The 12,844-nt window shown below is 46.1% G+C and overlaps 2 protein-coding genes across 4 annotated transcripts; both read right to left on the minus strand.

Moving 5' to 3' along the window:
• Positions 1–26: 26 nt before the first annotated feature.
• On the minus strand, positions 27–3,783 carry LOC120444855. The gene is made up of 5 exons (XM_039624817.2): positions 2,345–3,783; positions 2,068–2,284; positions 1,426–1,537; positions 700–1,258; positions 27–353 (listed from the first exon to the last, which is right to left on the minus strand). The coding sequence occupies exons 1-5, from the start codon at positions 2,936–2,938 to the stop codon at positions 132–134; spliced, it is 1,704 nt and encodes a 567-aa protein (XP_039480751.2). The 5' UTR covers positions 2,939–3,783; the 3' UTR covers positions 27–131.
• Positions 3,784–3,860: 77 nt separating this feature from the next.
• On the minus strand, positions 3,861–11,057 carry LOC120444740 (aquaporin AQPcic). 3 transcript variants are annotated; one of them, XM_044005796.1, is made up of 3 exons: positions 10,914–11,057; positions 4,410–4,959; positions 3,861–4,329 (listed from the first exon to the last, which is right to left on the minus strand). In XM_044005796.1, the coding sequence occupies exons 2-3, from the start codon at positions 4,938–4,940 to the stop codon at positions 4,111–4,113; spliced, it is 750 nt and encodes a 249-aa protein (XP_043861731.1). In that variant the 5' UTR covers positions 4,941–4,959; positions 10,914–11,057; the 3' UTR covers positions 3,861–4,110. The 3 variants fall into 3 exon arrangements, with proteins under 3 accessions (XP_043861731.1, XP_043861730.1, XP_039480601.2); XM_044005795.1 differs by lacking the exon at positions 10,914–11,057 and adding an exon at positions 5,707–5,847; XM_039624667.2 differs by lacking the exon at positions 10,914–11,057 and adding an exon at positions 5,235–5,332.
• Between the last annotated feature and the right edge of the window lie 1,787 nt (positions 11,058–12,844).

Genomic DNA, 12,844 nt, shown 5'->3' on the forward strand with positions numbered 1-12,844 from the left:
TAGATTAAATATAAAGTCGTCAGCCGTAGGAATCATATAAGGTATTTATTTGCACGCTTCGCACTTAAAACTAACCGCTTTCAACTCACACGAACTTAAAAGATAACTTGTCCTATGGGCAGTACATCCATCTAGGCGAGCTCCGCCTCCGAGGTTCGCTTGGTTGACATCGTCGTCTCGTCCACCTCGGAATTCTCCAGCTCCCGCCGGAAGGCGTGCTTGTAGATCACCGAGGTGACCAGGGCAGCCGCCATGGGACCCACCCAGTAGATCCAGTGGTCATCCCAGGCTCCGTTCCAGATCGCAGGTGCGAAAGATCGGGCTGGATTCATACTAGCTCCAGTCAGTTGGCCCTGCACGGGGATTTTAAAATGCTTATTAAAGAAGTGCTTGCAAGAAGTTTCTATTTTGATAAGATGGAAATATTATCATTCGCCTATTTGGCAACACAAAATATTGATTTTATTTCATGTGTGTATTAAAACTGATTATCTGCCATTTGAAGAAAGGTTCTCATCGATAGCGAGAAAGTCAAGTGCAGTGGCCTGATAAATTAGAAACAGATAGTGATTCGAATTTTAGCATAGTGGACTTCAATCTGATATTTCTTAAGAGCAGACATCACTATCAGTATCGTTATTACTCGGACAAAAAGTTGGTGAGGTGGATTACAAAATATAGACTCAATAACCAACTTACCGCTGTGAGCGACAGGCATGCGATGGCCAGTCCAAATCGCACTGGCACCGAATCCTGCTTGTTGGCATTGCGGGGATCCCAGACGCCGCAGCAGATGGAGATGAGGACGCAGGTGATCAGGAACTCCACGGCCAGGCCCTGCCAAGGGGTCAGGGTGCTGTTGAGCGACGTGAGGCACACGCCATTGGGGGTGTCCGTGCTGTAGATGGCGCTCTCCGGGAGCACCGCCTTCAGCAGTCCGTATCCAATGAAGGCGCCCACCATCTGGGCCACAAAGTAGGCCACAGCCATCGGCAGCGAGATTATGTTGTAGACGTAGGTGGCCAGGGTGACGGCGGGATTTAGATGGGCGCCACACACACACCCGAAGCACTGGATGCAGATCAGCACCACGAAGCCAAAGTTCACGGCGCTCTGGAAGTTCGAGTTGGTGAAGACGGAGTTCTGGACGCTGCCCATGCATCCGAGGAACATCAGCATGGCGGTGGCTATCATCTCGGCAAGAACTGTGGTGATGTTGTCCAGCTGGCGGCGCTGCAGCAGCCAGCAGTTGGATTGGCTGCGGAATAGAGAGGATTATCCCATGTAAGTACAAGTTGCTCTCAGTTGAGGGTTTAATAAATGGTTTTCACTGCTTAAGTTCACACACTGTGCTATCATTCTTTTTGAAGAGATTTTTGGAGATTTTAAACATAGATTTCAAGGAATTTGGAACTCGGGAATCACCTTGCGGACGTAGCCATGATTGCCGGCGAGTCGAGCGATTGACTTAAACGGAGACGTGGTCCGACGTGGACTGCACTCCAGGCCAAGTACTCAATGGTGCGAATCGCATACTCTATCGCCGGCTCTTAATCGCTGGCAATCTCGTCTAATCGCCTTAGGTGGGTTATCAGTCAGTGGAGCTATGTACTTGTAAGCAACTATCGCCGAACATTTGGCTTGGTGTGCTCCATTCAGTCGAGTGCGTGTGTCCACTTTATGACGTTGCAAGACAATTCAGAACGTGACAAGGCAGTGAGTTAGTGTCCCACTAGACAGTGGCTATAGGCCATCTAATCAATATGATTTAAGCCTGCTGTCGTACAAACTATTTCACTCGCTATCAAACTGAGCAATTTTAAAGGGCTTCTTATCGATGGCCATTGATAATTATTTTTAAAGACCTATGGACTTTTTAATAACTGGATTTATTCGCTGGAAGAGCCTCCAAAAAAGTGCCAATATCGCCTCATCCCAACTGTATGCTATGAAAATAATACAAGTGCTGCTTGATTACTTAATAATTGACCTAATTTATTTCGTGGTTCTTTTTTTACAACTAGCAATTACATATATATATAGATTATTATTCGATTTAGACCTATTGCACTACTACCACCTCGCCGATCATTCGTATCCTGGCATCGGAACTTCTCAGATCGATCTCCTCGTCGCCCTTGAAAGCCATCCGATAGATCAGCGAGGTCACAGCTCCTGCCACCAAAGGACCCACCCAGTAGATCCAGTGGTGTGCCCAGGAGTCGTTCCAAACGGCGGGACCCAGGGACCTGGTCGGATTCATGCTGGCTCCCGTGAAGAGGCCCTAAAAACAAGAATCCCCATTCAGTACACTTCGGATAGTGAGAAGCACAACAATACCAACCGCTGTGAGGATCAGACAGGATACGGTGAGGCCGAATCTCACGGGCACGGAGTCCTGGAGCTTGGCGTTGCGCGGATCCCACACCGAACAGGCCACCATGACCAGGCAGCAGGTGATGAGAAACTCGATGAAGACACCCTGCAGTTCGCTGATCCCGGGGGCCAGAACTGTCACGCAAACACCCGCCGGGTTGTCCACTCCCTGGATGGCGCTCTCCGGCAGCACAGCCACCAGGAGACCATAGCCAATCAGGGCTCCGGCAGCCTGGGCCACGAAGTAAGCGATGGCCCTGATCCAGCCGATCACGCCGTACAGCCAGGCGGCCAAGGTGATGGCCGGATTCAGATGGGCACCGGAGACGGAGCCGAAGCACTGGATGGCAATGAGGATGGCCAGGCCGAAGGTGAGGCCACTGCGGAAGTGCGAGTTCTGGAAGAGGGGCGTCTCCACACAGCCCATGCAGGCGATGAAGACGAAGACGGCAGTCGCCACAAATTCTCCGAAGAAGCAGGCTATCGCACTTCGGTGGTGTCCTTCCAGGCGCCACCTGGCGGTGGGATTGGACTCCAGTGATTTTTGCTTCTGTTGCGACATGCTGACGGAACTCTACTGTCGAAATGCTTGGGCGGCTGCCCCAAGTGACCCAACGCGCCAGCAAATTTACGGCAATCAATCAAAATCCATTATAAAACCTTAATGCTAATTATCGAGCGCAGATTTGGGACCAGCCCCCTGCCCCCTGCCAAACCATTCAGGATGGATCAATCCATCAAGGCGATTTTCGGGGGCTTTGCTCAGCCGTAATTATCGGCCTGATAAGCGCCACTGCCATTTCGCTCCGATTTGTGCTCAATCTTATCTCATTAAGATCTTTATCGAACGGCGAACAGCGAACGGGGCGCCGTTTCCTTGGCCAATACTTCTACGTCTTGTGCCAGCCAGTGTCTGAATCGATGAATCGCCACAACAAGGCCAATAAACCTGGCCTATGGTGTTCGAAAGCTACTCGAAGGAATCGCCCCATGATATTCAGGAATTTCAGAAGAGTGGCGTGAATCCAGCATTAGCATATCACCCATAGCACTTAGTTCCCTTTTAAGCCACATGGCACATACATCATTTGTGCTCCGTAGTTGGACTATGGTCCCAAATAGAGTAGGTAACGTACCATAACTGGATATAGTTGGTTGGTAAGCGCCCCTGATAATGACTTTCAGGGGCAATTTGATTGGTCGATTTGGAGGTACTAAAATATTGGAAAATCTTATGACAAGATTTTCCAAAGACTGCTTAAGTTCAGGGGCTTTTTTCAGTTTCAATTTTTGCAAAAAGCTTATAGAAATTCAAGCCACGTAGTTACTTAGAGTCAATCAAGTTAAGACCTCTAATGGGAACAATGAAAAGTGCTTAGATAATGTGAGTTATCAAACACACAGCATTTCCCTGGAAAATCCCCAAATAACTACCATACTTTCAATTTACAATCTTGTGTAAAAACCATTAAAGAACGCAGTTGTTGGTTTGTTATAGATTACAGATCTCGATGTTCTTTATTACTGAAGGCAATTAGGGTGTTCACCAAGTCGTTTATGCTTTCAAAGGCTTGAGTGTACACTTGATTGCCATCGAAAGGTTCGAGCACTTTGTGAAGACACTGCTAACAGTAGCGTACAACGAATGCATTATTATAAAATTCGGCATCTTAGATATTAACTAAATTAGTTAAGGCTTTCCCCACAGCAATCTCTGTGGCTGTGGCTGTGGCTCTACGACAGCTGGACGTCCTCCAGTTGCCGCAGCTTCTCGTTGGAGGTGATCTCCGCCTCCACCACCTCGCGGCGGAAGACGATCTTGTAGGCGTAGGCGGTGATGGCGGAGGAGCTCAGCGGGGCCAGCCAGTAGATCCAGTTGCTCTCGAAGTGCTTGTTCCACAGGGCGGGGGCGAAGGACCTGGCCGGATTCATGCTGGCGCCGGTGAAGGGTCCCTAAAACGAATAACTCTCTGGTTAATAACCATCTTCCGCAGTTGGATTCCATTCAAGAATGGATTTTGGGTTGAACTTACGGCAGCGCAGGCGAGACAGGCGATGGCCAGGCCAAAGCGAATGCCCACGGAGTCGTGGAACTTGGAGTTGCGCGGATCCCACACGCCGCAGCAGACGATGACCAGGATGGAGGTGATGACGAACTCGATGCCGAAGGCCTGGCCCGGGGTTACGCTGGCGTGGGGCAAGGTCACGCAGAGCCCGGCGCCCACGGAGAGTGTGGGCCCGGGGAGCAGGACCTTGAGCAGGCCGTAGCCGATGAAGGCGCCCAGCATTTGGGCGGCGAAGTAGGCAAAGGCCATGCGCAGGCTGACCATCTCGTAGATGTAGGCGGCCACGGTGACGGCGGGATTCAGATGGGCGCCGGAGACGCAGCCGAAGCACTGGATGGCGATGAGGACGGCGAAGCCGAAGTTGAGCACAATCTGCAGATGGCTGTTGGGGAAGAGGTCCGTCTTCACGCAGCCCATGCAGCCCAGGAAGACCAGGATGCCGGTGCCGATGAGCTCGCCGAGGAAGGCGGAGATTTTGTCCAGCGTCGATCCCTTCATTTTGAACACCTTACAGCAACTGAAATGGCCAGAGAAGCGCTTGAATAATGCCACACTAAACAGCGAGCTGCTACCCTCTCTGTCGCACGGCAGCAGCCGTCTCTTTCTCTGCTCTAAGTAGACCTAAGTAGACCTAAGTAGAGCTGCTTAGGCAGCTCATCAATCATATCCTATCTAATGCCATCCCATCGATTCCCTAAGCCCTCCGATTCGCACCTAATCTCCTCGACACACTCCTACAATCTGGACTATTGTGCAACTTCGTAGTTCTAGTTGAACTTTGTAGTTCAAGACCTTTGCAACTGTTCTGCTTCCTGGATGATTTCCAGGGCGTTTTCCACCCCTTGCGAATCCATCCCCTGCTGCTGGCGGTTCATTGACATGACATCGATTTTCCAAACTTCCTATGCCGCTGATCCGAAACGCGATGCCTGCTGTGGAAAGGTCACCGAGCGAATGGCATCGATGTTTGGACTGACTTGAAGTACCGTGTACTAAATATAGTACGACTGGTGATTGCCGTTCGGCTGTCAATTAGGTTTATAGATAAATGGCCCAAAAAACAAGCGAATCAAATCATGGTATGGTCGTAAAACAATAACCAATCTTTGTCACTCTTATCGCTTGAGAGCCACTCGATTCAATTGGAGTTCACAACGCTGCGAATTAATCCGTTTATTGTGATTGTTAAATGCCCGTTTTTGTTCACACACTTGAAAGTGCTCTTATTTTGGACTTTCTTCGATTTTGAGTGCGCGATATTTACCGAATCTCGTGGCTCATTTTGACACTTGTCCAACTAATTCTTCAAGATCGCAGAACGCAAATCGCAGATCGCACTGTATAATAAATCTTTTCCGGAGCTGGTGAAAATTCACAAAGCGGCAGCGCGACTGTCAATGTCAATCTGAGGCGGTGGAGTAGCCATAGGCAAATATTTATATCTGTGTCTATATAATATTGCGTAAATCAAAAGCCCATTTTTAGCCCCTGTGAGAGAGCCCCACAATTCACACACAGATACTTTCACACACACACACACACTTACTTCGAGAAGCAAACCACAAACACACACAAAGGCTGGGAAATTAGCGAATCCTACTGGTGAGCATAAAAAAGTCAAGTGTCCAGAATTTATGAGCATCCTAAACGCTCATTCGCTGCTCTCGCCGGCTCTCTGCTTCTTTCGCCTTGTGCGATTATCTCTGGAGCGATGCTCCTTCTCGCTCCCACTCTCCTGGCCAGCGGGCTTGGAGCGTTATAAAATGTGAGAAGCAATACGGCTGATATTCCATGGAAGCAAGGGCAGATATTAACTGACATACTGGTTTTTAGCTAGCGAACTTGTAAAAACAAGCTATCATTCACAGTAGTTTGCCAGAATTATTGTAATAATAAAGAGCTAAAAGATAGTCTTTTTATTATTTCAAATTGCTTGATGATTCTTGTATTATATAAACCAAAGACCAAGAAATTTTTTAATAAGTAACTAGTTTTAAAATATGGGCCAAGGCAAATCAGCTCAGCAATAATTGCTGGCATTATCAGTAAATATAGCCCCCGAAATACGTCATTTTGATAGCATGACGATCATAAATCCCAGCTGTAAACTTGGCATTACACTGTAACTGATACTGAAAATCGCCATGATTATTTACAGTGTTTTAAGGGCGGTGGGCGGAACACTGCTATGCTGTGCAAATGCGTGACGCGCTGGCAATTGAAGCTGGCCACTGCGTATTGATAACAGAGTGCCGCACTATCAATTACCACCGTCGATATGCCTATCAATTGCAATTGCTGCAATTGAGGATGCGTTGCGTGAATCGGGGTACGCAATGTGGCAAACAAATCACGGCAAATCTCGGCACGCCTGTCTATCAAATGGCACGCAATTTGCGTAGTTATGTGTCTCAATAACAATTGCAGCGGCAGCTGGCAATAAATAATAATAATTTACAGCAAATATTTTCAAATCACCGCTGTGTTGCATAAACAAACTAACAGTAGCTCAACTCAGGTGATCTATTCAGAACTTTTGACCCTCCCTGACCACGCCTAATGTTTTTTATCGCTTTCCATGGCCATAAAATCGTGGAGAAAATAGCACTGCAGAGGTCTTTTGGCCCTTGGCCAAGAGCAAATGTTTGGCCAACTCATTGACAGTTGGTCAAAAGAGAGCGACACGTTTTGGCAAGAGACAAAGAGATTAAAAAGCAAAACAATCAACACGCGATGGAACGAAAGTTTAAAAATAAATCACACCACCAGCCATCGAATGCAAAGCACAAGCTAATAATTTAATTACCACCTGCGCCTTCATCATATTTGCGCATATTTGCGATGCCCAGAAGGATCACGTATCATTCATGGGATCGCTGCATGCTCCACGATTTCCCACTTTTCGATGCCCCGAGCGCCCAAATGGCTCTTAATTATTAGTATTAAAATTATAATCCATTCTCGTCGTTTGTCTAAGTGATGGGACGTGACTGGGCGGTTCTAGGTCCGCCTTTTTTGGGGATTTTGGTTAGTGCTAATGGCTGATGTTGGCGGAAGTGGGGTCTGTTAATTAACAGAGGTGTGCGATAAGAACGGGCACAAAAGCTCAGCTGCGAGGATGTGCAGCTTTCGATGTGGAGCTTCGATCGCCAGCTTTTGGGAAGCTTCGGGAGGAGCTTCCTTATCAGTGCGCGTTGTTATTAGCTAATTATGACTAAGTTGGTGATAGAGTGATAAAGCGATAAAGTGATAAACCTTCGGCCAGAAGCGCGTCGTAAAAAACTTGTTAGCCTGAAGAACAGCTAATCAATCCGTGCTGATAAGCCGCTGATAACTGAAAGCTGTTTGCTGATGGCTGTTTGCTAATGGCTAATGGCTGTTGCTGCTTAAGAAGTGATTTTCGCTAGTGGCCCTAAAATGTTGGCCATAAACCGCACGCCACAACCACTGTCACTCGGCTGATAACTGATATCGTCGAGCTGAGTGATGGTGTATTGGGATTGGCGGTGTCTGGCGGCGCAATATCACAGGCTTAATTTGGCCAATAATTGGGCCAACTCAAATCGGATTTACTCGTCAGACTTTTGACATCGCCCCGCATTTATGGCTCTTCCACATTGCGATAGCGATCGGGTGCCGACTTATTGAAGTGAAACAACGTGTGTATTTATACCTCTTTATGGCATTCCAATTGCCAGCTGGATTGTAATTGAAGCTCATTATGGTGCCACAGGCGGAAGCCCTAGACCCCATTGATCTACATTCATAGCAGCCTCTTCCTGGAGCCAAGGTTCTGCTCTCTTATCTGTGCGGCTTATCAGGGCAATGGAAACTGCTGACGCTCGGGTTGCGCAACAGGTTGTTGGCCCGTTTATTTACGGCTGTAAATACGGCGGGCCATTAAGACGTGGTCAAGAATACGACGAGATCCCAGCACACGACTCTAACAAGTCAGGTGCTCCGGCAGCTGAAGGTTCCTGCTTTGGTGGCTAAAATAGCGGCCTATGTCTTATCAGCTGGCCACGAGGTTGGGCCACTCGAAAGCTGATTGCTCGCACTATGATTTGTGTGATTTGTGGAAAGCTTTCTTAACTATTAGACAGACAATTTGCTAATTACTGGCAAATAACTCTTATGCCAAGCACTGATATCACTCGGCAGTGACCTAGGTTACGAATTCCCTCTGGTCACCAGTGAATTTATGTTCCGATGTGGCTTCTAATCAAGAAGTGCGAGCGGCTATTTTTGGCCACACGTATGTGCAGTCCATCTGATAATCCAAAGTGTGCGAGGCGATAAGAGCTGAGTGGCTCTAGAATTAAACTGCAGCTGAGGCATTATGCAACGAACCTGTTGCAAAAGTCTTGAATTGGAACTACACTTTGCTCAATGGCGGCTGGAATCACAACCCGATTGATAACCCCAGGGCAGAGCACCTTATCAAGTGGCAAAGCAACCAACTTAATCGCAGTTCCGAGTGCCTGCGGCGGTTTGCCAAGCGCAAATATGATGGCGTGGGATTGAATGACATCAACCAACTGTGAAGAATCGCAGGGTTTTGGCCTAAAACCGGCAACTGGCTTAGTCAAGCGCAATTACCATACGAGTTTAGGAAGTGTCCATATCGGACACTTGACTGGCCCAATTTGAGCCTGGCCAACTGTTCCGTGTCCGACCGGTTTTCTCAATTATATGATGACTTTACAACTGGGCCAACTCGCGATCCGTTTAATAGAGCCATTAATCTGGCAGTGGAGCACGCGATTCGCCACTTGATTGATTTATCAAATTTGATTAGCACTAGCTCGTGAGTTCCCCCCAAAAAGATTAAATCGAAGGCATGTGCCAACTTATATAAAATCGAGACTTCGTTTAGTAAGTCACTAATTAGACGTAGAGTTGGAAAAGTATTGAACTGAGCTGTTTAATCAAACTCTAAGAAGATGCAATTGAAATCGCTGTTCAAATGCTGATCTCTAAGGCTGAAACTAAATATTTATTTAATAATGTGGCACTTGTAAATCTTTTTGTAACCCCCCCTTATAAAAAATGTCTGCTAACAACTTTATCAGACGCTGCGACCTTCAAGGCAGCCGAAAAATTGTACACTTTGTTTGGTTTCATTTTTCGGTTTTTGGTGGGAGTGTGAGTTGAAGTTCTCCAATTGCGCAGATAAAAAACTTCAGGCGAGAACCAAATGCCAAGTTTATACTGGTTTACTGGTATGTGGGAGATACATGGAAATATTTGCGAGTGCCCGCATAATACATTGGTACTTAAGGTATCATAAAATGATCAATTTGGCGCGGACACTATGCAAAATCGCCTGATCCAAGGCCAGAAATTCCGTTTCGTACTTATCAGGCCGCTTTTCATTTTATAGCAGCGGGAATCGAGAATCGAGAATCAAGAATCGAGTGACCCCGCCAATCGCGTTGCTATACTTATTTTTCAATGATAATTTTGATAAGACTGCCACACCAGCCGACGTCTAATTAGTATACAACAACAACAATGGTTCGGGGCAAACATATATATGAATGTGTATATATGTCAGTATATTTGTGTAGCTAAAGAGCTAAAGTAGAACAGCGGGCAGAACTAATGTATGCGCACACAGAGTGGAAACGTTTTCCAAAAAACCAAAAAGCGTGGCACAGTTTTTTAAAAATAAACATTCTCCGTTCGAGTCGCTTTCGCTTTTTCGTGTTAGATGAATGTCAAATGGCAGTATCTATAGATATCTGTTGCAGCTGAATTTCAATCCGACCTTATCTAATTACCCGCCGAGGTAGTTGCGCAATCGTGGGATCACTGGCAATTACCTTCGCCGCTGCAGGCTCGCCCATCGCCCATCATCAGGTGCAAATGCTAAATAATGCACATAATTACGAGTCAATAATGCGGCAGTCGGTAAACAACAATATTAATAAATGTATAAATGTGCTCGCCTGCCTGCCTGGGTGTTTTCAATTGTTCTTCGCTTGTTTGATCACTGGTTAAAGTTTAATGCAGCCAGTGGCGCTGTGGGAGTGGGAACACTACTTCACTACCGCCAGTCGCGGCGATAAGGCACAGAAATGGAAAGCTGAAAGTCTAGATAACCCAGGCATATTTGAATAAAATTAACATTTATCGGCCATTATACGCGTGCCAAAGCAGAACTCGCACTCAAAATCACGCATTCCACTCACTCTCCTTCTCCTCAAGATATGGTAATATTCCACACTCTGATTCACTCTTATTCACTGTTTTTTTTTTCTTTGTTTTTTATTTCGTTTACCCAAAAAGCAGTGCACGAAATTCAAAAGTGCAAGCCCGCCAATTCGAAAACGCGTTTTGCGCACTGCATTTGCCGCAGCACTTTTTATATCGAAACCAACTCTCTGCCCACTTCAGAAATAATAAAATTAAGCGACAGCTTTGCTAATTAATTAACGCACACTGAGGACCACGGAGAGCCGAACTAACCTGCGTTCCGATCGATGGTTTGTTTGCTATTGAGCGTGGAAAAAGGCCTCCAGCTAAATACTAAATACGCGCGATCGACTGCGGCTGGGCTGCGCAGTCGACGTCGCAGCTGGACACCATGGCGTATGATTACTCTGGCTATCAAATGTCGACAACCACTAATTCGACATTCTACATGCACATTCTACATTCGCCTTCCAGCACAAGCGAGCTTTTTGATAGCGTTATCAAGGCAGTTAGCTCACGTAGATATGCGCTTTGCTGCGGGCAAGCAGTGCAAAGCAGCGCCAGTGGAGTTTGCAAACGGGTTTTCGTTGATTCCAGTAAAAACATTCATATCATGATTCACTGAGTTCATTCCAGAACACTGCCAAAATATTCGACATTTCACAAGAATAATAATTATAAATTTGAAATGACTAAAAAGGGTTTTCGAAAGAGTGTTACTGCCATTACGAATCAATCTGTCCAGTCAAACTGTCATTTAAAATATGATTGTCTCATCAAATCCATGATATGATACACGTCTGTTATTTACATAAGTTAAACAAATAAATTTAGTATACAGCATAGTCACGCAGTCCCGAGTAAACAATTGAAAACCCACCGTTCCCATATTTGGACACATGGAGTCATGCATGCTGTGCAATTAAAATTAAGTATAAATATGACAGTCATATTTGCTTAATATTTCCGCCAATTATCAGAACACCTCAGAAGCTGAGGTTAGAGTTAATGAAAAAGTGCTTTTTAAGTAGAAAAACACTCAAGTTCGTCTCGAGTGGCGCTACCCAAGTGATAAGACAAGCCAAAACCGCTTTGAAGTCCAAAAAAAAGATAAAACAAATGAAATAATTAAGTGCCATAAAATAAATCAACAGATGACAAAATCCGTGGCAGGCGAGTGATAATCAATTTGAAAACACCCATAAAATTGCTTAGATTGACTGAAGTGGCGCGCCCTTTTTGATAAGAGAGAATCAAGATGGAAGAGGGAAGAGGGATGAGGGGATTAATAGCCCTGTTTACACTTACCTTCAAGGTTGCGATGACTGGAAAACTTACCCGAAAGATTCCTGGCTCAATTGAATGGCAACCACTTCAGATATCACTTATCACACACGGCCGATAGTACGTCACTTATCGAAAGCTTTATCGCGATGCGGATTTCCATAACGGATTCGGATTTCCTTGTGGCCTTGACACTCAAATCACTCACTCGCCTTATGACGCGCACCTTCGGCGAAAATATTTGGATTTGCATAGACCTTTCCGCGGCGGAACACATTTGAAGTTCGATAATAAATTATGGACATAGACGTAGAAACTATGTGTGCCAGCGATCGAGGTAGAAGCAATTTAGCTCGCTAGATTAATAAATAAATTCAATGAAACCGCGTCGAATCAAAGAGGCGAGTGGCAGCGATTGATGTTTCGAAGATGCTTATCCACCAGCCATCATAAACTCCCGCGCATGTGACACAGTGTTCGATCCACTTCGCATCATATGCTCATATCTTATTATTATTATTATTAATATTATGCTATATTATTTACTGGTCCAGGCCAGACTCGCTTGATTTATGGACACTTCATTGCTGTCTAGCGCAGCTCGTTAGCCGCCTCGGGAGTCACCGAAATCGAAAATCGCAAATCGAAAACTGGTTAAACGGCCTGCGAAAATGCAAAACATATAAACAAAGCGGCGGCATTTGTGTTTTCTTGTATTTGCACTGCGGTTCTCGATGCCGCAGCCAAAAATAAATGCTGGCTTTTTGTTTTTGCTGCCTTTTCGTCACTTGTGCGCACGTGACGTATACGCAACGTGGCAGCGCCGAAAGTGTGTCAGAAATGGGTATACGAAATAGTGTTGTAATAAATAGCAAATGTTGTCGCACCTTCTGCGCGCCTGCTTGCCACTCGGTGGCTCC

The sequence above is a fragment of the Drosophila santomea genome, chromosome 2R (genome assembly GCF_016746245.2).
Source record: "Drosophila santomea strain STO CAGO 1482 chromosome 2R, Prin_Dsan_1.1, whole genome shotgun sequence".
In the NCBI taxonomy this organism is placed as follows: domain Eukaryota; kingdom Metazoa; phylum Arthropoda; class Insecta; order Diptera; family Drosophilidae; genus Drosophila; species Drosophila santomea.